At 42.8% G+C, this 23,676-nt stretch overlaps 1 protein-coding gene across 1 annotated transcript in view; it reads left to right on the forward strand.

Annotated features, from left to right (window-relative positions):
- Positions 1 to 23,676, forward strand: part of CASTOR2 (cytosolic arginine sensor for mTORC1 subunit 2) — a 240,720-nt gene that overhangs the window by 200,473 nt on the left and 16,571 nt on the right. The window contains exons 3-4 of the mRNA XM_082247044.1: positions 11,090 to 11,283; positions 16,660 to 16,792. Coding sequence (XP_082103170.1) covers positions 11,090 to 11,283; positions 16,660 to 16,792 — 327 coding nt within the window. The remainder of the gene's footprint in view (positions 1 to 11,089; positions 11,284 to 16,659; positions 16,793 to 23,676) is intronic.

Consider the following 23,676-nt stretch of genomic DNA (forward strand, 5'->3'; position numbering starts at 1 on the left):
TGACAGACGTAGTCCTCTTTGATTCATATCAATTGGGTTATGCTGCCCTCTACAGGAGTAGGACTAGGCAGAAGGAAAACGTTCTGGCTCCACCTTAGGGGCAGTCCCAGAGGGTATATCCCCTTTCTCTCTGCTACAGGATGTCAGTTTTTTTCTGTCTAGTCAGGAGTAAGGACCTAAGCTCCTTGCTGGGATCTTTTGGTCCTGGCAAGATTTTTTTAGAAAAACTTTTTTCTTTTTTTTAGGTAGTTGTTTTCTCCAGTTTTCCTGTGAGATCTTCAAGCAAATCACGCCGGATCTGGGCGACGGGCTGGATGTTGAGATCCAGTGGTCACCCCGGCTCAGCCTACGAGCGCGTGCAGACCATAGCTCCGCGCTGGGTCGGCCGCGACATAGTCCCATTGGACGGGGACTGACCCTGCGAGTTGATCGTCTCGCTTGAACGCCAGGATCCAGCAGAGTCACGGCGTCCGTATTGGTCGACAGCCCCCCATCTCAGGGGAAAGGGTACTGTGAAGAGATGGTGCCCGTCAGTTCCGGTATGGTGAGTAAATATTCCCCCCTGTGGGGTTTTTGGGATACAGGCCCCTCTGTGTATGGTCGGATCCTTTCTGACATTAAGGTTCCCCCTTTAGCCTATGACAAATTCACCTATCCCCTGGATAGTGTGATCTGGTTTGGGAGCTGATACTCCAGAGGCTTGGTTTGGGAACTAAACACTCTAAGCAAACCTTGGTTTAGGAGCTGACACTTCAGCTGGCTTGGTTTGGGAGCTAACACTCTAAGCAAACCTTGGTTTAGGAGCTGACACTCTAGCAACCTTAATTTAGGAGCTGACACTTCAGCGGGCTTGGTTTGGGAGCTAACACTTTAAAAGCAACCTTGGTTTGGGAGCTAACACTCTAACAACCTGGGTTTGGAAGCTGACACTTCAGCAGCCTTGGTTTCTCTAGCAGATTGATCCAAGGAAGCCTGGTTCGATTTACCATAGTAAACATATAAGCATCCAGAGCAAAGGAGGTATAGCCTACCTTAGACTGTAGATATCGCCATGCTCCCACAGGCCGCCATCAGCCGTTCCAGAGCCGCTCACAGGCCACTGCACTGGAGGAGCAACGCTAGATCGGCAGTCCGCCGCCATTTTGTTGTAGACCGCATGTCTGCATTGCCTACACAGGCCGCCCGCAGGTCACGCAGGCCGCCATTTTTTCGAAGTCTATTGTCTTCTACATGGGGGCGGCCATGTTTGATGTGCCCAGCCGACCTCGAGGAGCAGCTGGGAACGCCGGAAGGTGCGCACAGGGGGCGGAGCCACTTCCTTTTACCCGGGAAACCTAGTACAGGACTTCCCAGTCTGCATAGGACAACGCTGACAGCAGTTTGATAAGGAAACTTCTCTGCATCAGGTGGTGAGCCCTTGGGGTCTCTCTCTCTCTCTCTCTGTGGGGGTCCAAAGCAGGTACGCTGAGGGGCGCTATTGCGCTGGTGGATTACAGATAAAAAAAAAAAAAAGGTATTTTTTATTTTTAAAATTTTTTCACTGGCAAAGTGTCCTGGGTTAACATGGACCCTGCCACACATGTATCTCCACCTGATCCCCTCGAGGTGGCTGCAGGACCCTCCAGTTCCCCACTGACTATTGAGTCATTGTCAGCAGTTTTGGAAACTTTCTTTTCCCGGGTGGAAGTGGCTTGTCAGGGACAGGGCGCAAGGAAGCGACCTCCGCCTACCCCCAATTCATCTGAAACTTCAGATTCATAGTCTGAGCCTATCCCTGCAGTTGCAGGTACCTCATCTGGGGTTTGTGTCTCGGGTACTGTCTCTTCAGACAGTAAGGAGGATGTCTCAGCATCTACCATAGCCCGAGAGGAAGCGTTGGTAAACACATTAATTGTAGCCGTTCGGGAAACCTTAGGACTACAGGTTACACCATCAGAAGTAACTGATACTGAGATTCCATTTGGTACTAATAAACGCGCCAAAATGGCGAAAGTATTTCCCTTACCCAAGTGTTTCGGTAATGTAATTAAGGAAGAATGGGGTCATCCAAAACGAGCCCCTACTATTTCCAAACGCATTAATAGGCGTTATCCATTTGAGGAATCCCTCCTCAAGAAGTGAACAGTACCATCTATGGTAGATTCTCCAATCTCCAGATTGAATAAATCTACGGTTATCCCATTGGAGGATGCTCCGTCCTTTAAGGATCCAGTGGATCGTAAGGTGGAAGCCGTGTCTCGCGCCATCTTTTCCCTGATTGGGTCAGCTTTCAGACCAGTAATTGCTATTGGTCTGGTTTCTCAAACTGTAACAGAATGGACCAAGTGGTTACGCCGGGATTTAGAAGGGAGTGATATCCCTCAGGCAGTATCAGATCTGTTAGAACAGATGATACAAGGGTTACAGTTTATCTGCGACGCTGCGCTAGACGCCACTCCATTATTGGGGCGAGCATCAATCTCAGCAGTGGTTCTCAGGCGTACACTGTGGCTAAAATGTTGGTCGGCAGACCAAGGTTCCAAGAAGGCTTTGGCTAATCTCCCTTTTCAGGGTGAGCGCCTATTTGGGGCCAACTTAGATGAGATTATCAAGGATCTCACTGGAGGCAAGAGCACTTTCTTGCCACAAAGTACTAAGGGTAAAGGACCTCGTCAGAGACGGGGGCCTTCCTTTTCCGCCCACAAGAAGTTTTTTCGCCCCACGGGCGAAAAAGCAAAGCCCTCCAAAACTCCTTCGGGAGGTTTTAAGGGGCGCTGGTCGGGCAAGCAAAAGCCCGGCCCTTCCAGACCTGAAGATAAGACTACTAAAGCCTGAAGGTGCGCCCCCACCCATAGCGAGGGTGGGGGGGACGTCTTCGCCGGTTTCCGGATCCATGGCTTTCCAGAATCCCGGTCAAGTGGGTTTGCAAGGTCATAAGGTCAGGTTACAAGATCGAGTTTCGATCTCTCCCACCGGTGCGATTCTTCCCTTCCAATATCCGACTATCTCCGGATCGCTTAGAAGCTCTGCGGGGAGCGTTTTCAAGGGTTTTATTCAAACCTGTTTACAATACCCAGGAAAGAGGGCAAGGTGCGTCCAATTCTGGACTTAAGAGCACTCAATTTTTTTGTCAAGACACAAAAATTCAGGATGGAGTCCATTCGCACAGTGACAGCCTCCCTGCAAAAGGATTTTTTGGTGTCCATAGACATCAAAGATGCCTATCTTCACATTCCCATTTACGCAGGACATCAGCGTTTCCTGCGTTTTTCCGTAGAAGAGAACCATTATCAGTTTGCGGCGTTACCCTTTGGTCTCGCTTCGGCTCCTCGGGTCTTCACAAAGATGTTGGCCCCAATGTTGGCGCTGTTACGTCAACGAGGCATATCGATTCTAGGTTACCTAGACGATCTTCTACTCCGTGCGGAGTCTCCACAGACCTTGTTACAAGACCTAGAGATCACCATGATCTCTTTGCAAGAGTTCGGGTGGCTAGTGAACCTGCAGAAGTCATCTCTGGTTCCCACCAGGAGGCTCGAATATCTGGGTCTAATTCTAGACACTTCCAGGGCAAAAGTGTTTCTTCCTGCGGGGAAACTCCGGAAAATTCAATCAGCAATTCAATTGTTACTATCCGACAACTGGCCTTCTCTTCGGACTTGCATGAGAGTCCTGGGGTTAATGGTGGCCTCTTTCGAAGCAGTACCATTTGCCCAGTTCCATACCCGAATCCTTCAAGGAGAGATTCTTCTCAAATGGAATCGGAATCCAGAATCTCTGGACAATCTGATCCGATTGAGCGAGTGGACCAGGGAGTCCCTGGTCTGGTGGCTTCGATCTCCGGCGCTCAGCCAGAGGAAGTAATTTCTGCCAATATACTGGACGATTGTGACCACGGATGCGAGCCTTTCCGGTTGGGGAGGAATTCTCGGTCGATTAACTGCCCAGGGGCTCTGGTCCCTGGAAGAGTCCAGGTTACCGATAAATGTATTGGAACTGAGGGCGATCAGACTTTGTTTGATACACTGGACCGAGCAGCTCCAAGGCAGCCCGGTTCGGATCCAGTCGGACAACGCCACAGCTGTGGCTTATGTCAATCACCAAGGGGGCACCAAGAGTGTCCTGGCGACCAGGGAAGTGGCCCGCATTCTTCGTTGGGTGGAACGGTGTGTTCCAGCTCTCTCCGCGGTGTTTATTCCGGGAGTGGAGAATTGGCAGGCAGATTATCTCAGCCGTCAGACTCTGGATCAGGGGGAATGGTCCCTCCATCCAGAAGTGTTCCACCTATTGTGCCTTCGTTGGGGCACCCCGGATGTGGATCTGTTGGCATCTCGACTCAACAGGAAGGTGCGGAGGTTTGTGGCTCGCTCCCACGATCCTCTAGCAGAAGCCGTAGACGCGCTGGTCACCCCGTGGGGGCAGTATCAGCTACTGTATGCCTTACCTCCTCTCAAGTTACTGCCAAAGCTTCTTTGCAGGATAGAGGTGGAGGGAATCCCAGTTATTCTGGTAGCTCCGGGCTGGCCTCGTCGAGCCTGGTACGCCGACTTGGTCAGACTGGTAGCGGATGTCCCGTGGCGACTTCCTCTCAGGGAAGATCTGCTGTCTCAGGGACCAATCTTCCATCCTGCTTTACAATCGCTGGCTTTAACGGCCTGGCTATTGAGACCCAGGTGCTGAAGGACAAAGGGTTGTCAACTTCAGTTATTCCTACTCTAATTAAAGCTAGGAAAGCGACTTCCAGAAAGATTTATCATCGCACATGGAAGTCTTATATTGCGTGGTGAGAATCTCTTGGGTTTCCTCCACGTTCCTATTCGGTTAACCGAATATTGACTTTTCTGCAACAAGTTGAGCAGAAACTGGCCTTGAGCACTATCAAGGGTCAGGTTTCAGCATTGGCTATCTTCTTTCAGAAACCTTTGGCTACTCATTCCTTGGTACGGAATTTCATCCAGGGGGTGCGACATCTGGCTCCGCCAGTGCGCGCGCCTTTACCGCCCTGGGATCTTAATCTGGTGTTGTCGGTTCTTCAGAAACCTCCCTTTGAAGATATTAGGAAGATTCCCTTGCCTACGTTATCCCAGAAGGTGGCCTTCTTGGTGACCATCACTTCTGCACGCAGGGTGTCAGAACTGGCTGCATTATCTTGTCGTTCCCCATATTTGGTGGTTCATAGAGATAAGGTGGTTCTACGTACGAATCCATCCTTCCTACCAAAAGTGGTTTCAGAATTTCATCTGAATGAGGATATTGTATTACCTTCCCTGTGTCCTAAGCCCAGCCATCATCGGGAGTTTACTTTACACTTCTTGGATGTGGTTCGGGCGATCAGGGTATACTTGAAAACGATGGACTAGTTTCGCAAGACGGATTCACTTTTTGTGATCCCGGATGGCCCCAAAAAGGGGTTGCCTGCATCTGCCGCGACGATTTCCAAATGGATCAGACAGACGGTGGTACAGGCTTATTCTATTAAGGGTCGGGAGCCCCCGTTCCCTGTTAAAGCGCACTCCACTCGGGCGCTTAGTGCGTCATGGGCCTTTCGCCATCAGGCGTCAGTCCTTCAGGTTTGCAAGGCCGCTACTTGGTCGTCAGTGCATACCTTTGCAAAGTTCTATAAAGTTGATGTGATGGCATCGTCAGATGCCTCTTTTGGCCGCAAGGTTTTGCAGGCCGCAATTTGAGGAGACCGGCGGTCTACCTCGAGGGTTTTTTTCAGTTGGATTTTTATTTGAGTCTCATCCCTTTAGTCTGATGAGCCTTTGAACTTCTAATTGGCACCGGTTGGGCCTTCTAGATAGGATTTTGATTTTCGTCAGTCCCACCCCTCATTTGTGGCACTGCTTTGGGACGTCCCAATTGATATGAATCAAAGAGGACTACGTCTGTCAATGAGCGACAGAGAAAAATGGATTTTTGTAAGATCTTACCGTAAAATCCTTTTCTCTTAGCTCATTGACAGACGTAGTACCCGCCCCTCTACTGTTGAGTTGGGTTGGGTTAAATTCTCTGACACTGCTTTGTGACATAACTGACATCCTGTAGCAGAGAGAGAGGGGATATACCCTCTGGGACTGCCCCTAAGGTGGAGCCAGAACGTTTTCCTTCTGCCTAGTCCTACTCCTGTAGAGGGCAGCATAACCCAATTGATATGAATCAAAGAGGACTACGTCTGTCAATGAGCTAAGAGAAAAGGATTTTACGGTAAGATCTTACAAAAATCCATTTTTTGCCCCCCCCCCCCCTTCTCTCCTGATTGGCGAGTTTGAATGACAGCAGCTGGAGCCAATGACGCTGCTGCTGTGTCTCAGCCAATCAGGAGAGAGAGTACCAGACAGCTGAGGCACTTGTGGACATCGCTGGATAGAGAGCGGACAGGTAAGTATTAGGGGGGGTACTTTTTTTATCTTACAGTGATAGTAGTGATCAGTAGTGATAATAGTGATGTAAAGGCTTGTGTTTTTTGTTTTTTTTACTGCGCTGTGTGAATTTGCACAGAGCAGCACCAGTCCTCCTGTCCTCAGGTCCCTCTTTGGTGCTTCTGGCCCTTCCCTCTTGGTGAGTTCCCCCACAGCAAGCAGCTTGCTATGGGGGCACCCGAGCCGAGTCACAGCTTCCTTTATCCATTCAGACTGCTGGGAGGGAGAGTCTTGGACAGCTGAGACACTCGTGGTCATCGCTGGACAGAGATGGGCTCAGGTAAGTATTAAGGGGGCTGCTACACACAGAATGCTTTTTATCTTAATGCATAGATGGCACCAAGATCAAAAAACCTTCTGACTTTACTACCGCGGTAGTAAATCACAATTGTATGTGGAAAACTGTGGATTCATTAGAACATTTTTTATTTGGTCAGGTACCATGATTTTCCCTTGGGGATTTACACCAGGAGTGCATTTATAATGAATGGACATTTTACAAGTCTTTTCAACTATTTGTTTTTTGGGGGTTTTTTTCCTTTCTATTTGTTGAACTTGATGGACTTTTCTTTTTTCAGCTTGACTATAAAACAGTTTTGGAGGATTTTTAAACAAGTACTTCAGAGCATTTTGTGGTGTTTTTGGGTATTTCCACTTTAAAAATGTGCATAAAATGCTTTTTATAATTGATGTAGCATTTTTTAAGCAGTTCCGTGGAATACACTATTCTAGAAAATAATGTCTGAATGTGCTCCATGCAAAGGATTTACAATTACTATCAAGCAAGATGTGCTAGGGTGAACTGTCAGGATGAAAAACACCATTTTTTCTTTTTTCTTTCACACAGCTGTTAAACTCTATAAAGGTGTTTATAGAAATACCTTTAAAAAAAGGTTTGATGTGCAGTTTTTAAACTAGTCTCATGTAAACAAGATTCTTCCAAAGTTTTAATGCTATAATTATAGTATAATGGTGTTCTCCCTAGGGTGGCACTGAATACAAGTCTTTGGATACATTGCAAAGGCAGTAGTCATTTTTGTTTCTGTTGTTTTGTTTATTGCAGAATAAATGTATAAAATAAAATAAAACCTTTCCTGGCAAGCTGACTGCTCAATTAGTCCGATCTGTGCTGTTATCCCACTGGGCCTAGATGTCCATGGTGACTCCCACACCCCTACTCTGAGTGCATATATCTGCCTAGCAACTAGATGCTTTTCTCTAGAAAGAGAACATGTGGGATGTGGTGTACACAAGCAATTTACTGAACAATTTTATCTGAGATAAGTGTACTAAAATGGCTTTGTATCTAAAGGTCAAGTTGTATATATGGGTTGTTTTTAGCGAACATTCAACCACATCTTTTAATGGAAATACTTGGAAATTATTATTATTATTATTTTGTTTTGCAGAAAGGCACAGCAATAATGATTTCTGAATACACAAATAAAAATAAAATCCTGAAACAACCTGCTGAACTTTCAGCCTTTTTATGCATTCCAGCGCTAACATTAAAAATATATATATTTTATTTTCTTATTTCACATTCTGTTAATGTGATTTTCTGTTTTTCACCTGTATTTGAAATTCAATAAAAACTATTGATTGAAAAAAAAAAAAATATATATATATATATATATATATATATATTTTTTTTTTTTTTTGTGAATTTGTTAATATTATGTACAGGTTCTAAAATTATTCATTAGAACCAAATTGCTTTTTTGTGGTCATGGTTATATGGATTCTTCATATTATTTTTTGGAATTCTACCTAGCCATTGCCTTTATGACTAGTTAACAATTGATTTTTAAACTAGTTACAAGAAGTGATGCAGCAAATAGAAATTAAATACCATGTTTTAACTTTTTAATTGTTTTTCTATGTTAAATGTAACCACTTAAGCTCTGGAAGGTTTACCCCCCCCCCCCCCTTTATGACCAGGCAATTTTTTGCGATACAGCACTGCATCACGTTAACTGGCAATTACGCGGTTTGCAATACTGTGCCTAAACAAAATAGAGCTTTCTTTTGGTGGTATTTGATCACCTCTGCAATTTTTCTCTTTTTTGGCGCTATTAATAAAAAAAGGCCGACAATTTTGAAAAGAAAAAAAATATAAATCTATATATTTTAATTTCTGCTATACCACATACACAATAAATGTATAAAAAATATGTATTCTGCAACATATTTTTTGGTAAAAAAAAATCACAATAAGCGTATATATTGATTGGTTTGTGCAAAAGTTAGTGTCTATACAAACTATGGGATTTTTTTTTTTTTTTTTACTAGTAATGGCAGCGATCAGCAACAATAGCAGGACTGCGATGTTGCGGTGGACAGTTGGGACACTGACTCTTTTTACACTTTTTTTTAGACCAGTGACAACAATACAGTGATCAGTGCCAAAAAATATGCACTGTCACTGTACTAATGACATTGGCAGTGAAGGAGTTAACATCAGGGGCGATCAAAGAGTTAAATGTGTGCCTGGCATGTGCTTTAATACTATGGGGGAGGTGTTTGTACTAGGAGAAGGCATGGATTGGTGCCTCTGCTTAGGACTGTAGTGACAGAATGGCGATCTGCATTGTTTATATAGGGAGACCGTTCTTTTAGTGTACTGAGACATGTCTAATCACAACGAGATCAGGCCGCCAGTGGCACGCGCACCCCAGACCCGGGTATGTGGTTTGGCACTGGAGAGCTGCCTTGCCGCTGTATATATACAGTAAACGGTCGGCAAGCGGTTAATCTGTTCCTAGATTATGCACAATAAAATATTTACATATTTTGAACAAACCATTACAGCACTTCAAAACAAGCCCTCAATTGCCTCAATACCCTCAGTGTAGCTCTAAGCATTGTGGATAAATTAATCTTCAAAATTCAGAACTAGAAAAGATTTGCTTCTATGAGGCAGAAATTGGAATTCACTATTAGGAAAGACTTAAACCCGACTTAATAGTATTTGTGATCCTTGAGGATGTTTGAGAATGAATTACTTCATAGTACATGCAGCTAGTGAGGCCAGAGATGACTTATTGCAGAGTTTTTTTACTACTTGTTAATAATAATACTTTAATTACCATAGATTACGCAGAAATGCACTTTAAATTATGGAACCCTGTAAGGCCTTGTTCACGCTACTGCAAATTGAGTGCTTAGAAGGCAGTTGCCAAACTTAAAAAAAAGAAAAGATTGTTCCAAAGTGTTTACTGAGTTGAACAACCTGGGTGTACAATGTTGTAGAGCAGAGGCCAAAAGGCTATAAACAGCTTTCAGGTAAGTTCCTTTGTTTTGTATGGGTTCTTCTATCCAACCTTGGGTTCCACTGCCTGCACAATACACTGTCAGAAGCAGTTCTGCACTGACTGCAGATCGAACAAGAACTTTGAGACCATCTTCATGTATACTGATGTTTCTCAAGTACTAGGAACCCTAATTTCACACAGAATTGGGGTAACTGGCCATATTTTAAATGTTAGGAACTGCAGTTGTTCTAATGAGAGTGGCTTTTTAAAGTGTGACTCCAGTTATTTTTAGGAAAGACAGTCCCTTTCAATTTTAGCAAATGTGTTTGCAAATTCTGTACCTTTTTCTGTTATGAATAAATTGCATTTGTTTCTTTATATCCATTTCAAACTGATTTCTGAATGGGAGGGTATGTCTTCATTATAATCACAATGGTAAAATATCTGGTTTCCATTAAAGGAGAAGTATAGCAAAAGCTAATTTGGCTATACACCTCCTGGGGATTATAGGAGTGCAGTTTGTTCTGTGACCTGTTTTCAGCCGACCGCACCCTAAAGCTAAAGCCTGCTGTCGGCTAAAGTAATTCAGTGGGTCCAGGCTCGGGTAAGAACACGACTTTATAGCGATCCGCTAAGGGGCAGAGCAGAGAGCTTGATGACTGATAGCTCTCTGCTCAAAGCTGAGGGGAACAACTGAGTGATCAGCACTGTTTGATTGCTCAATTCTTAGTGTAGAGGTGGCAGGGAACAGATGCAGCATTGGATTGAAACTGCATCCACCTAGGTGAGTATAAATCTTTATTATTTCCAAAAGCCATTCTTCTAATTTAAAAAAAAAAAACTGCCGTGCCCACATGAGTTTAGAAAAGAACAATCTTTGGAGTGTGCCTCACCAAAAATAAATCTTCTATTGCAGGAGATACCAGTAGAAGTTTATGTACAGACTTCTGAGAAAAGCAATGAACTAATTACACAACCAGTAAATGTAAATACTTGAACCATTCTGTATACCAATGATGTATAAAACACCTAAAGATTGCAAGGAAGCAATATTTGAGCTTACTGACTGACTGAAATGGAGAGGGTTATTTTACAGAGGTATTTGGGATTTGATCCTGAGTTGCCATGGAGCATTTTTGAATATTCTCGAACATGGTAATTACACTTTTAATTGGAAGACAAGGAGCAGTTTTTATTTGCATTTATGGTTACATTTGGCATATATCATGTTACTTTGCTTTTGTTGCTCCATCCAAGTCAGTGAGAAAGTACTTAACCAACTAAAATACAAGGCATTTTTTTCCTAATTTTCTGAAAGCATGCTAGTTTTGACCTGCTTTTGAAGATGATACTCATGAACACTAAATTTGATGTGAATGAAAAGATGAAAATATATCATGTCTTACAGATGAATTTGTGTGTGTTTATTTTCAGAACTCCCGTCCTCAGAACACTTGAGCGTAGCAGATGCAACATGGCTAGCCCTTAACGTGGTCTCAGGAGGTGGAAGCTCATCTAGTTCTCAACCAATTGGAGTGACCAAAATTGCCAAATCGGTCATTGCACCGTTGGCAGACCAGAACATCTCTGTGTTTATGTTATCCACCTATCAAACGGATTTCATATTGGTAAGTCATTGTGCAAGTTCTATAGGATAAAACAGTACCAGGATAGTGTTCTACATTGAAAAGTAAGCATATAGCAGAGGTTGGGGAATTAATGTATATTAGTTGTGTAGGTCAGCCTTTTTCAACCAGGGTGCCTTGAGATTTCTTCATTGATCAACAATTGTATACAAGCCAGCAGGCGAATCAAGCCTTTTAGTTACCCAAAACCACAGGTTTTCAGTTTGTACCATTACGACCTTCTAGACACTGGCATCCTAAGAACCAATGATGTCATCAGTTAATAAGGAGGCTGTCTGTCTCCACAGCATCCTTGTTTGACCCTCCTGTACCCATCTCCCTCAGCACTGGGGTCACATTAGCTGACTGATGAAGAGAAATTGAGGGAGAGGAGAAACATTTGAATACTAGTCAGTACCAGTGTGCAAAAGTGTATTTGCTTTGGAAGAATAGATCACCACTTAACGTTGGGTGTCCTATGTGTGGATGTTGCTATATTATGTAAAACTATTAGAATAGTTTTTTCATTTTAGAATGGGGTGCCTTGAGACTGTCCAAAATTTTATAGGGTGCCTTGAAATTTTCTATAATTTTAAAGGGTGCTTCGACTGAAAAAAGGTTGAGGAACACTGGTGTAGGTGTTAAGCTCATAGTTGCCATAAGGTGGCAGCTATTAATTTGTTGCTATAGTCCTGCTACCAGTACATTTAATGTAACAAGTAAGGATAGACCTTAGGTTGCCTGCTTTGCACCTGTTAGCCTAATAAACCTTTCCCATTATAGCTGAAAATTAAGTACTACAGCTGTTTCATTGTTTTATGTTATTTGTGGCATTGACACATTGGAGATCCATTTGCTGTTTTAGTACCCATACACTGTTAGATATGGCCAGGGCTATGCTTACTAGGGATCGACCGATTATCGGCAAAGCCGATATGCACTTTGCCTGATAATGTATCGGCAATATCGGTCACCATGGTGACCGATATTGCCGATATTTCAGAAAGTGCTTGAACTCGAGTGATGCCTGCAGCTAGAGGCATCACCCCGGTAGCCGACAGTCGGCTGTCTTGTAATGACAACCAATGTGGCTGAGAAGCCGCTCGGCTGTCATTAGAAGGAGCGGGAGGGGACGTCCCCTCCCTTCCGCGGTCCCACCGGGAGACCCGGACCAGTTTCCCCAGGCTCTTGGCTAAAGTAGTGTAGTCTTTTATAAATAAATATAGATTACACGGAGTGGAGGGAGCATGGGAAGAGCTGGAGTGCAGAAGGCTGGAGGAGCGGAATTAATTTCAGCTGGGGAGGCGGAGCTGGATTGCAGACGGCTAGAGAGGCAGAGTTCCGATCAGAGCCGAGTGCCTGGTTTCGGCACAGCACTGGACAACCAGCCTGCACGGACGCTGTCCTTGGCAGGACACCGCCAAAGACCCGATCAAAGCTGCATTCGGCTCTGATCGGGTCTCCATGACATCACTTCCGGATACTCGGCGCCAGATTTAAAAAAAATGACAGCATTCAAAACAGCCAAACTTGGCGTTTTGAATGCTTTTAAGTGCAGAGGAGGGGTTTGGGGTCTTTTAGACTCCCGGATCCCTCCACAACAGTACCTGTCAAGTGCTAAAAATAAAAAAAATGTTTTTTAAATGTACGAAAATATCGGCTGATACTGATATTTAATCGCCAAAATATCAGTATCGGCAATGAAAAACCGATATCGGTTGATCACTAATGCTTACCCTACCAGATTGAATTTTTTTGACCTTGTCAAAACAAAAAAAAGTTATATGATAAAAGGCCTACATGAGTAGATGCTAACATAACACACCTCTTCACACTCCTACAGGATTGGCTCTAATTTGGAGGAAAAAATGCTGTTGCTCCCCATTAACCACTTTACCACCGGAGGATTTTCCTGCTAAAAGACCAGGGGTTATTTTGCGATTTTTTACTGCGTGACTTTAACGGACAATCGCGCGGTCGTGCGACGCTGTACCTAAACGAATTTCACGTCCTTTTTTTCCCACAAACAGAGCTTTCTTTTGGTGGTATTTGATCACCTGTGCGATTTTTTGATCACGCGCTATAAACAAAAAAAGAGCGTAATTTTTGCAAAAACAACAATATTTTTCACTTTTTTTTATATGAAATTCCCCCAAAAAAAAATGTAAAAATCAAAATTTTTTAAAATTTTCGGCCAATTTGTTTTACGCTACCTATGTTTGGTAAAAAAAAAATCGCAAAAAGCGTATTTTGATTGGTTTGCGCAAAAGTTATCGCGTTTACTAACAAAGGGAAAGATTTTTGTCATTTTTGGTGTTTTTTTTTTTAACGAGTAATGGCGGCGATCTGCGATTTTTTTTTTTGCGGTACTGCGACATTGCGGCGGACAGATCGGACCCTTGACTGACATTTTTGACACTTTTGGGGGTACCAGTGACATTACTGCAGTAATCAGTGCTATATATATGCACTGTTACTGCAAAAATGACACTGGCAGGGAAGGGGTTAACAGTATTGGACAGGGAGGGGTTAAGTGTGTCCTAGGGGCGTGATTCTAACTGTGCAGGGACAGGTCTACTAGTGTAAAAACAAAGATCAACAGTTCTACATAGTAGAACTGTTTGATCTTCACTTTTACACAGGGAGAACTGACAGGTGGCTTGTTTACACAAGCCGCTCTGTCTTTCTCCCGCTGTAGCGGCGATCGTAGTGTGACCGGCGGACATCGGGTCCGCCAGTCACACTCCCGCACTCCTCCGTGAACGAGCCGAGGCGGGCGCGCGCCCGCCCGCTATTGGCTCTGGAAGGAGTGACAGGCGAGCGACGTAGACCTACGTCACTCTGCCTGGCCGGGGCCGACTGCCGCAGTAAATATACTGTGCGCAGTCGGCAAGCGGTTAAACTGTAAATACATTCCAGTATCCACAACCCTAATAGACCTGAAGGGGACTTGAAAAGATAACAGGAGCTCAACTACTAATTACACACATTTCAGTTTTCACATTTCCAGCATCCTCTTATTCACACCGCATTAGGGCACTGACCCTTCATTAGGGAACTACCCGAAGAAAGGCCATTACCATTAAATAGTGATATCTTAAGCCTGGTACCCACTGCTAGTTTTTTTTTTTTTTTCTGTTCAACTCCGCCAGAATACTCCGTCAGCCCTGAGAGCGCTGACCTGGAGCCAGTTGGCAGACCTTTTTCAGTAATGCCCCTTCGACACAAGCTGGTCGAAATGCTGGCTTCTATCGGACTGCCTCCAGTACACACAGACCGAGTGTCGGCCAGTTTCTATTGAACCGGCCAATGCCGCCTAACATTTAACCTGTGTGTACGGGGCTTTCGGTTTGTAATAGTATGTGAAAAAGGATGCTGTCATTGATCATAAACTGGTTAAGCTAAGCATGGTCTAATCTACTGACTAATTGGCTTGTACTTTCCAACATTTACCGTCCTGTATCTTTCCAATTTGTTACAATCACTTCTGATTCTAGCATTGTCCTTTTAAAATCTGACGACTTAAACGGTGGTTTAGCAATAGACAATGTAGCAGCTACTACTATTCCTTAAACAAGGGCCTTCACAGAAGCAACTACAGGCATATACTAATCTATTCTGTAAAGCACATGTGTCAGACCATATTATGTGGCCCTCGCACCCAGGGAGAGAGGTGCAAGTGAGATGTAAAAGTGAGCTGAACACTGCACACTGTGTATAGCAAACCCCTAAATCCTGCACTCTGTATGTAGCGCACTCCGCAACACTGTACTCTGTACATAGCGCACCCCTGATCTCTGCACATAACGCACTCCTGGTATTTGATGCCCCTTTAGGATCCTCCCACTGTAGGTGAAATTTGGCCACACTGACCATTCAATGCGGTGCGGCGGGGGCCGTGGTTAAATTCCTGCACCTAATCTCTGAGAAAAAAGCCCTGTATAAATGTATATAGTCTTACAGATACAACCGGCCCTTTGAGGTCAACTATAATGCTGATGCGGCCCACAATTTAAATTGAGTTTGACACCCCTGCTGTAAAGCAATTGAATCTTCACAGTTGTCTCAGCTTGAACTTTTAGTGTTCCAAAAGCTACAGTATGTTATAACAGGATCCTATTCCAGCCAACCAAAAATCAACTGTAATTAAACCAACATAGGCAGTTTTAAATTGTTATGTAATTGTTATTATTTATTACATCCCGTCTTTGAAATATGTGCTTTTTAACTCAAAGTGACACTAAACAATATTCTTATTCTCCAAACATAATCCATATACGTATCTACTACTTATGGCTCTGTTATCTATTTTCAAGAAATTGTTAATTTGTGTTTGTCTGCCTCCTTATAAGGTCCTTTGAAAGCCACCAAATCTCTCTCTCTTTCCCACCCACTTGCATTTTTTTGGAACATGCAGGGCATGCTGGTTGTGGTTATGTGTACTTCTCTATGCACGCTACAAATGCTATAGTCCATAGTCCATCTCTGGAGCAAGAAAGTTATGCCTCGTACACACGCATCGATTATTGGCCGGGAATTTTCGGCCAACGTCCGATCGGCTGATTTTCGGCTTGTTAGTATGATGCTTTCGACAACCGACTCTGACTTTTCTGCCGAAAAAAATCTGGTGTGCAGGCTATAAAATTTTTGTTGGCCGTCAACACAACAGCCGATTTTCCGTCAGTCAGTACAGATTTCGGCAGACAAAAATCTGATGAGCAAGACTGGGCATGCTCAGAGAAGAAAAAACACACGGAAAGTAAACCAGCACATGACATCACTTCTGAAGTTGATTTTTGTTGGCCGAGAAAATTTGTGTGCAGTCTAGGCACATTCCAACCAACAAAACACAACTCAGGACAAAAGTCGGACGATCGGTCGGCCGATAATCGTTGCGTGTGTACGGGGCTTAAGGGTGGCTACGCTCTTCATACAGTAAAACCATGGAAAACGACAGATTGGCCACCGTCTAACAGGAAGTCGGATCACAACAGCAAAAAACAGAAAGGAATTTGGAGGAGGTTGTTGGCAGTAGAAGGGAATCTGAATAGGATCTTTTTCCTTCCTAAAAAGAGTAAACCAGAGTTTAGTGTCACTTTAAGCAATACAAAAAATGCAGAAATCTCCGATAGATAAAATAGATAATTTGATTTATTTCAGGTCCCTGCAGTAGCCATAAACAACTATATGTATTTCATCATTGCAGTCAAATAACTGAATAAATGTAATTTTACACTTTGCAGATTATTCTGCTCGATTAAATAGGTATAGGCTATGTAAAATACTATATTAAAGAAAATTCTCTTCTCTTTCTCCCGTTGTCTTATACCCTGAAATCTCCAGATGATACCTTGATTTCTTGTGCTATGTCTTTGCCAGGTACGCGAAAGGGATCTGCCGTTTGTAATGCACACGCTGGCAGCAGAATTTACTATATTGCAGGTGGTGAATGGAGAGACTGTGGCTGCTGATAATCTTGGAGTAACAAATGGATTTGTGAAACCCAAGCTTGGTAAGTGCCATTTACAGAATGCTATCGAATCATACGAGGATATTTATTATTAGAGAGGAAAAAAACTATTTCGCTGCTATTAGCCTTAGACAGATAATTATGTCGTTCCAGTGACTGTCAGACAAGCAGTATTCCCAGATGAGGGAAACGCAAGTTAATATTTACTTGGATGGTAAAATTGCCTGCACATCAAATAATACTTTGGCATGATTTTAGTAGGTGAATATTAGGTGTCCAGGCGATGCACGCATAGGACCCACATTGTATCATTTATAAAAAATGTATTAGAATGAGTAATTTGTATAACGGCATCATCTTCTGCAGTGCAAAAAAGGCTAAATATACAGATGAATGAAAAATCTGAACAAGCAGTACATATTAAAGTACAACAAAAAGCTATTTTTTTTGATAAGAGTGGAGATAGATTAGAATGCCTGTCTGTTTTTATTGCTGTCTGTGTCCCTCTTAGGAGATTTTTCCTCTCTTTTTGTCCTGTTTACCATTATCATTATAAGCAAAATAAAATTTTGAGTTGTCCCCAAAAAAGGATTTCTTTAATTTGCAGGGATATCCTCTCACTTCCTGTTTTGGTTATAGAACAGGAAGTGAGGGAAAATCTCCCAACTGGACACAGATGACAAAAAAAAAATATAACCCTGCCTTACTCTGTCCAAAAATTAAATAAGAGCCCCGTCTAGGCACATGTGTAGTCCAAGGGCTGGATAATAAAAAAAAAATGAAAAAGGAACACATAAACCGGAGTATATATTAAGTGACTTTCTGTGCCTTTTCAAAGGCTAGGTTATAAACATTCTACAGAAAAATGGCAACCAATCACACACAGGACACCGACTCACTGTGACCAAAACTAAACCAGGTAATTTAAGATGGTATAAGTTCTGCTGTCCACCCACAGGAGAGTTCCCTCAGATGCGTTTCGCCCCCAAGTGGGCTTAACCACTTGCAGACCGCCCACTATGTATTTACGCCTCTACTTTGACGTTAAATACCAAGGTTATGGCAGCAGATAGCCACGAGATCACTTTTATGGGCAGCGGGGGAGTTGCTTACCCCCCTCCTGCCGCTTCCCGGTCATTTTCCCCGCTTACCGGATCCGTCTGTAGCGGGGAAAACTATCCGATCCCCTGTGTTGATGGGCAGGAAGTCAAGTTAGGGCAAGATGGCCCCCACTCGACTCTATGCCTTTGGGGGACTGGATCAATGTCAAACGTCCCTGCTGCCCAAAGGGCCTAAAGGCCAATTTTTTTTTTTTTTTTTTTATTGCTTTTAAGTGTAAAAGTGAGATCTGAGGTCTTTTTGACCCCAGATCTCACATTAAAGAGGACCTGTCTTGCTTATTTCTATTCCAAGGGATGTTTACATTCCTTGTAATAGGAATAAAAGTGATCATTTTTTTTTAAAGGGACAGTGTAAAAATAAAAAGTAAAATAAATAAGGAAAAAAAAAAAAAAGTTAAAGCGCCCCATCCCTTCGAGCTCGCGCACTTCGCGCCCAGATATATAAACTGTTTTCAGACCACACGTGAGGTATTGCTGCAATCATTAGAGTGAGAGCAATAGTTCTAGCACTGGACTCCCTCTGTAACTCTAAACTAGTAACCTGTAGACATTTTTAAATTGTCACCTATTGAGATTTTCAAGTACCAAATTTTGTCACCATTCCACGAGCGTGCGCAATTTTAAAGCATGAGATGTTGGGTATCAATTTACTTGGTGTAACGTTCTCTTTCACATTATAAAAAAAAAAAAAAATGGTTTAACTTTACTGTTTTCTTATTTTTTGTTTCAAAAAAGTGTATTTTTAAAAAAAAGAAAATTGCATTTGTAAAACCACTGCGCAAATACAGTGTGACATAAAGTATTACAACGATCTCTATTTAATTCTCTATGGTCTCTGCTAAAAAAAATATATATAATGTTTGGGGGGTTCTAAGTAATTTTCTAGCAAAAAAATACTGATGTTACTTTGTAAACAACAAGTATCAGAAATAGGCTTGGTCCCTAAGTGGTTAATCACTGACAGTGAGTGTTTTCTTCAGGATTTGTCAATATTCTTCCCCCTAAAGCCTCGTACACACAAGTAATTTTTATTTTTTTTCCGTTGAACCCAGCAGGGTTGAACAAAAAAAAAAAACCTGACAGCTCAGGTGGAGTCGCTGTAGTAACTAAGCGATGTTAGTACAGCTATATAACAAAAAGTGCAGCGCTATCAAATATGGATTATGAAGAAGATATCGAGGAGAGCAGTCCACAGGTGAAAATTATGGTGAAGCATGCACAAGATATAAACATTCAGTGCTCTTCAATGTGCTGGTAATCCTCCACCCAGTCTCATTAGCCTCTCACCTCACACTTAGCCCCTGTGTCACCAGACGGGCTAGTAAGACAAACTTTCTCCAAGGATATCACAAATATAGATCAAATCAGTATTCCTCTTCATCAGAAGATAAGGCTCACAGGTAACAGATCACAGGTCCATAAAGCGGGTCACAGGTCCATAGGAAAACAAAGGTCCGGACATAGTGCATTACCGCAATAAATTACTTTATTGAACATAGCATAAAATCATAAAAATTACCTTGTAAAGCACTATACAAGTGCATGTGATGAGCAGATTGTATTACACACAGCGGTCTCGACCGCAATGGATGGCGGGTGACGTCACCGGCCCCTCCCCCTTCGCACGCGTTACGTCCCACTGCAGAGGACTTCCTCAGCTATTGGTAAGGGAGAAGGACAGGGCTACTTATAGTCACTCATAGCCATCAGACCCGGAAGTGCAACCAAGAGAACCCCTCACACAGGAAGTGAACCCCTCACACAGGAAGTGAACCCCTCACACAGGAAGTGAACCCCTCACACAGGAAGTGAACCCTTCACACAGGAAGTGAACCCTTCACACAGGAAGGGATACTCTGTTGCCCCGGGGACAGCCAAATAAACAATAAAGACGCCAGGACTCTAAATGCAAGCTACAAAGCAGATATACAGGAATCAACTGGCGGTGATCACCTTCTATGAGCACATATAAACATATTAAAATAATGGCTAATTGCATATACATAACTGATCAGACCTGCTGAATCAGATATAATATTTTAAAATTTTAAAAGCGAATTACTTTTATAAAATAGGATTTCATGGGCTGATCTCAACTGAATAGTTTTAGAAACACAACCCAGAATCTGCGGGAAAAAAGGGGCCAGGACCTCAAAACCAGCCATCCATATAACACAAATAATACACCACATACAAATCGGTAATAATGAAAAAAATAATAAATAAAATAGGATTAATATATATAAAAATAAAACAAAAACAAAAATGCAAATACAGATACTAACGGTCAGAAATAAAACAGTTTAGATCGAACTCCACGTTAAGACCTCTGGGGGCAGACACCTTAGTTTCGTGAATCCAAAAAGATTCACGTCGGCTTAACTGGTGTATAAAATTCCCTCCTCGCCAGTGAGGTTTAACGCGTTCGATGCCCCAAAATTTAAGACTACGTGGATCACGGTTGTGGACATTCCGAAAATGTCTTGACACACTGTGTGTTTTTAAACCCTTTTTGATATTACTCACGTGTTCTCGGAGCCTAACTTGTAGTTGTCTGGAAGTCCGCCCTATATACTGCTTGCCACAGCCGCATTCTAACATGTATACGACTCCTACACTAGCACATGTTATGAGACCTCGGATGGTATATGATTTATTAGTGGCAGTCGCAGTAAAATCTTTGCGTTTTTTGCAATTGGTTTTAGAGTGCCTGCATGCCACACATCTACCACATGCATAAAATCCTGATAAAAACAGAAAAGATCTGTTTTCAACAGGAATCGGAGGATCCACCACACCAGGGGCTATACGGTCCCTTAAGGTGGGTGCCTTCCTATAAACAAATTTGGGTATCTCAGGGAGGGTAGGACCCAGTACTCTGTCTTGCTTTAAAATGGACCAGTTCTTTTTGACTATTTTTTCTAACTTCTTATGTTGTATATTATAATCAAATATGAGTCTGTATTGATTAATTTCAGGAAGATGGTCAGCACTGGGTTTAGGAGCCACCAGTGTATTTCTATCAAGCTCCTTTACTCTGACTACCTCATTGGCCAATATGTCCCTATCATAACCTTTTTGCGCAAATGTTAGTACAGCGATCTCCCCTATTGTGCTACTGTGTTCAGACAGGGAGGGCAATCCCTTGTCGTACCAGCTGCAGTACACACGGGCCGAATGTTGGCCCATTTCTTTTGAACTGGCCGATGCCATTCGACATTCAGCCCATGTGTACTAGGCTTAAATGCATAACAAACTATTGTATTGGAGTAGCGCTGGAGGTCCACATCTCTGGTGATTGGAGTGTTTGTAAAGTTGGTCCAGTATTCTATTCATTTTTGCTCATTGCCTAAAAAGCAAGGAGACCAAAATGATTTTCTGAGTCTAAATGTTTGTTGCCAAATGATCAGGTTCCCCTATGTATGGTCACATTTAATGTTCATCTAATAAAGGAAGAGGATAGTCAAGTAAGTTCAAGAATTACATTTTGAGGAGCAATGAGTGATCGGTAGTGTCAAAAGCTGAAAACCAATCAAAAAGAAAGACTACGGAGTAGGAAACTTAAAGTATAACTAAAGGCAATTTTTTTTACATTTTGGGTTGTCCCCAGAAAAGTAATAGAGGGGAAATCTTCCAATGGGGACACTAGTTCTGGTAACCTGGGGGTCCCCAACGAATTCCCTTAATTTGCAGGGATTTTCTTATCACTTCTGTTTGGCTATGAGACAGGAAGTGAAGGAAAATCTCTGCAGTGGGACCGAGATGGTGAAAAAATCTGATGGTTTATAAACCCCCCCCCCCCCCCCCCGGCCTATCCAAAATGAAAAAAAAAAAAACAATTTTGCCTATAGTTCTGCTTTAAGATTTTGTACATGATTGTTTCTCCCCATGCTAAAATTCTATGAGGTAAGGAGGTGTGGGGTTAGGAGAAGAGCTAGCAAAGTGGGATATAAAAAGTTTGTTCAGTCATAGGGATAATACATAGCAGAGATGAAACTAATGTGACAGCAGAAGTGGAAATATCCTCGGATAATATATACAGTGCATCTGGAAAGTATTCACAGTGCTTCCCTTTTTCCACATTTTGTTATGAATATTGTCTTATTCCAAAATGGATTCAATTCATTATTTTTCTCAAACTGCTACAAACAATACTCCATAATGACAACGTGAAAGAAGTTTGTTTAAAATCTTTGCAAATTTATGAAAAATAGTTTCTGTTGTATCTGCACATGTTGATACATTTGGACGGAACATGCTGAGATCTGTGATGCGCTTTTTAATTATTGCTATTTTGTGAGTATAATACTTACCATGTTTTTATACAATAAACTTTAAGTCGTTGTGCCTTCTGTGTGTTTTTGTATGGTTGCAGTGTTGTAGACTTCCCCAAGTATTTGAGAGCAGCAAAACCGTGGTTATCCATTTTCAAGTGTAATGAAGATCTAAGCATACCCATCTGGAGGGGCCATTTTCCTAAGCGCAGGAGGCATTCTGTTTGTCACTGTTCCTCCTATTCTTTGCAGGACCTCTCAAGCTCCTTCAGGTTGGATGGGGAGCATCAGTGCACAGCCATTTTTAGATCTCTCCAGAGATGTTCAAATCTGGGCTCTTGGCTGGGCCACTCAAGGACACTCACAGAGTTGTCCCGTAGCCACTCCTTTGTTATCTTGGGTGTGCGGTTAGAGTCGTCAGATGAATCTTCGCCCCAGTCTAAGGACCAGACTGGTCCTGAGGTCTGGAGCAGGTTTTCATCAACGATGTCTCTGTACATCGCTGCATTTATCTTTCTCTCAATCCTGACTAGTCTCTTCCTGCCGCTGAAAAACACCCCACAGCATGATGCTGCCACCACCATGCTTCACTGTAGGGATGGTATTGGCCAGGTGATGAGCGGTGCCTGGTTTCCCCAAGAAATGACGCTTGCCATTCAGGCCAAAGAGTTCAATCTATGTTTTATCAGACCAGAGAATTTTGTTTCTCCTGGTCTGAGAGTCCTTCAGGTGCCTTTTGGCAAACTCCAGGTGGGCTGTCATGGGCCTTTTACTAAGGAGTGGCTTCCGTCTGGCTACTCTCCCATACAGGCCTGATCAGGGGAGTGCTGCAGAGATGGTTGTTCTTCTGGAAGGTTCTTCTCTCTCCACAGAGAAATGCTGGAGCTGTGTCAGATTGACCATCTGGTTTTGGTCACCTCCCTGACTAAGGCCCTTCTACCCCGATCGCTCATTTTGGCCGGACGGCCAGCTCTAGGAAGAGCCCTGGTTATTCCAAACTTCTTCCATTACGGATGATGAAGGCCACTATTCTCATTGGGACCTTCAATGCTGCAGGAATTATTCTGTACCCTTCCCCAGATCTGTGCCTACATACAGTCCTGTCTCAGAGGTCTACAGATAATTCCATGGACTTCATGGCTTGGTTTGTGCTCTGACATGCACGAGTAACACTGGAAACATTTATAGACAGGTGTGTTCCTTTCCAAATCATGTCCAATACACTGAATTTACCACAAGTGAACTCCAATCAAGTTGTAGAAACATCTCAAGGATGATTGGTGGAAATGGGACTGGGACATGGGATTTTTTTTATTTTTAATATGTTTTAAAATATTTGCAAAGATTTCAAACAAACTTCTTTCACGTTATCATTACTGGGTATTGTTTGTAGAACTTTTAGGAAAATAATGAATTTAATCCATTTTGGAATAATGCTGTAACATAACAAAATGTGGAAAAAGTAAAGGGCTGTTAATGCTTTCCAAGTGCACTGTAGATGGAAGAAAGTGCTGTAGAATAAAGTAAGGGA

Source organism: Pelophylax lessonae, assembly GCF_965119305.1.
Source record: "Pelophylax lessonae genome assembly, chromosome: 2".
NCBI classification, from domain to species: Eukaryota; Metazoa; Chordata; class Amphibia; order Anura; family Ranidae; genus Pelophylax; species Pelophylax lessonae.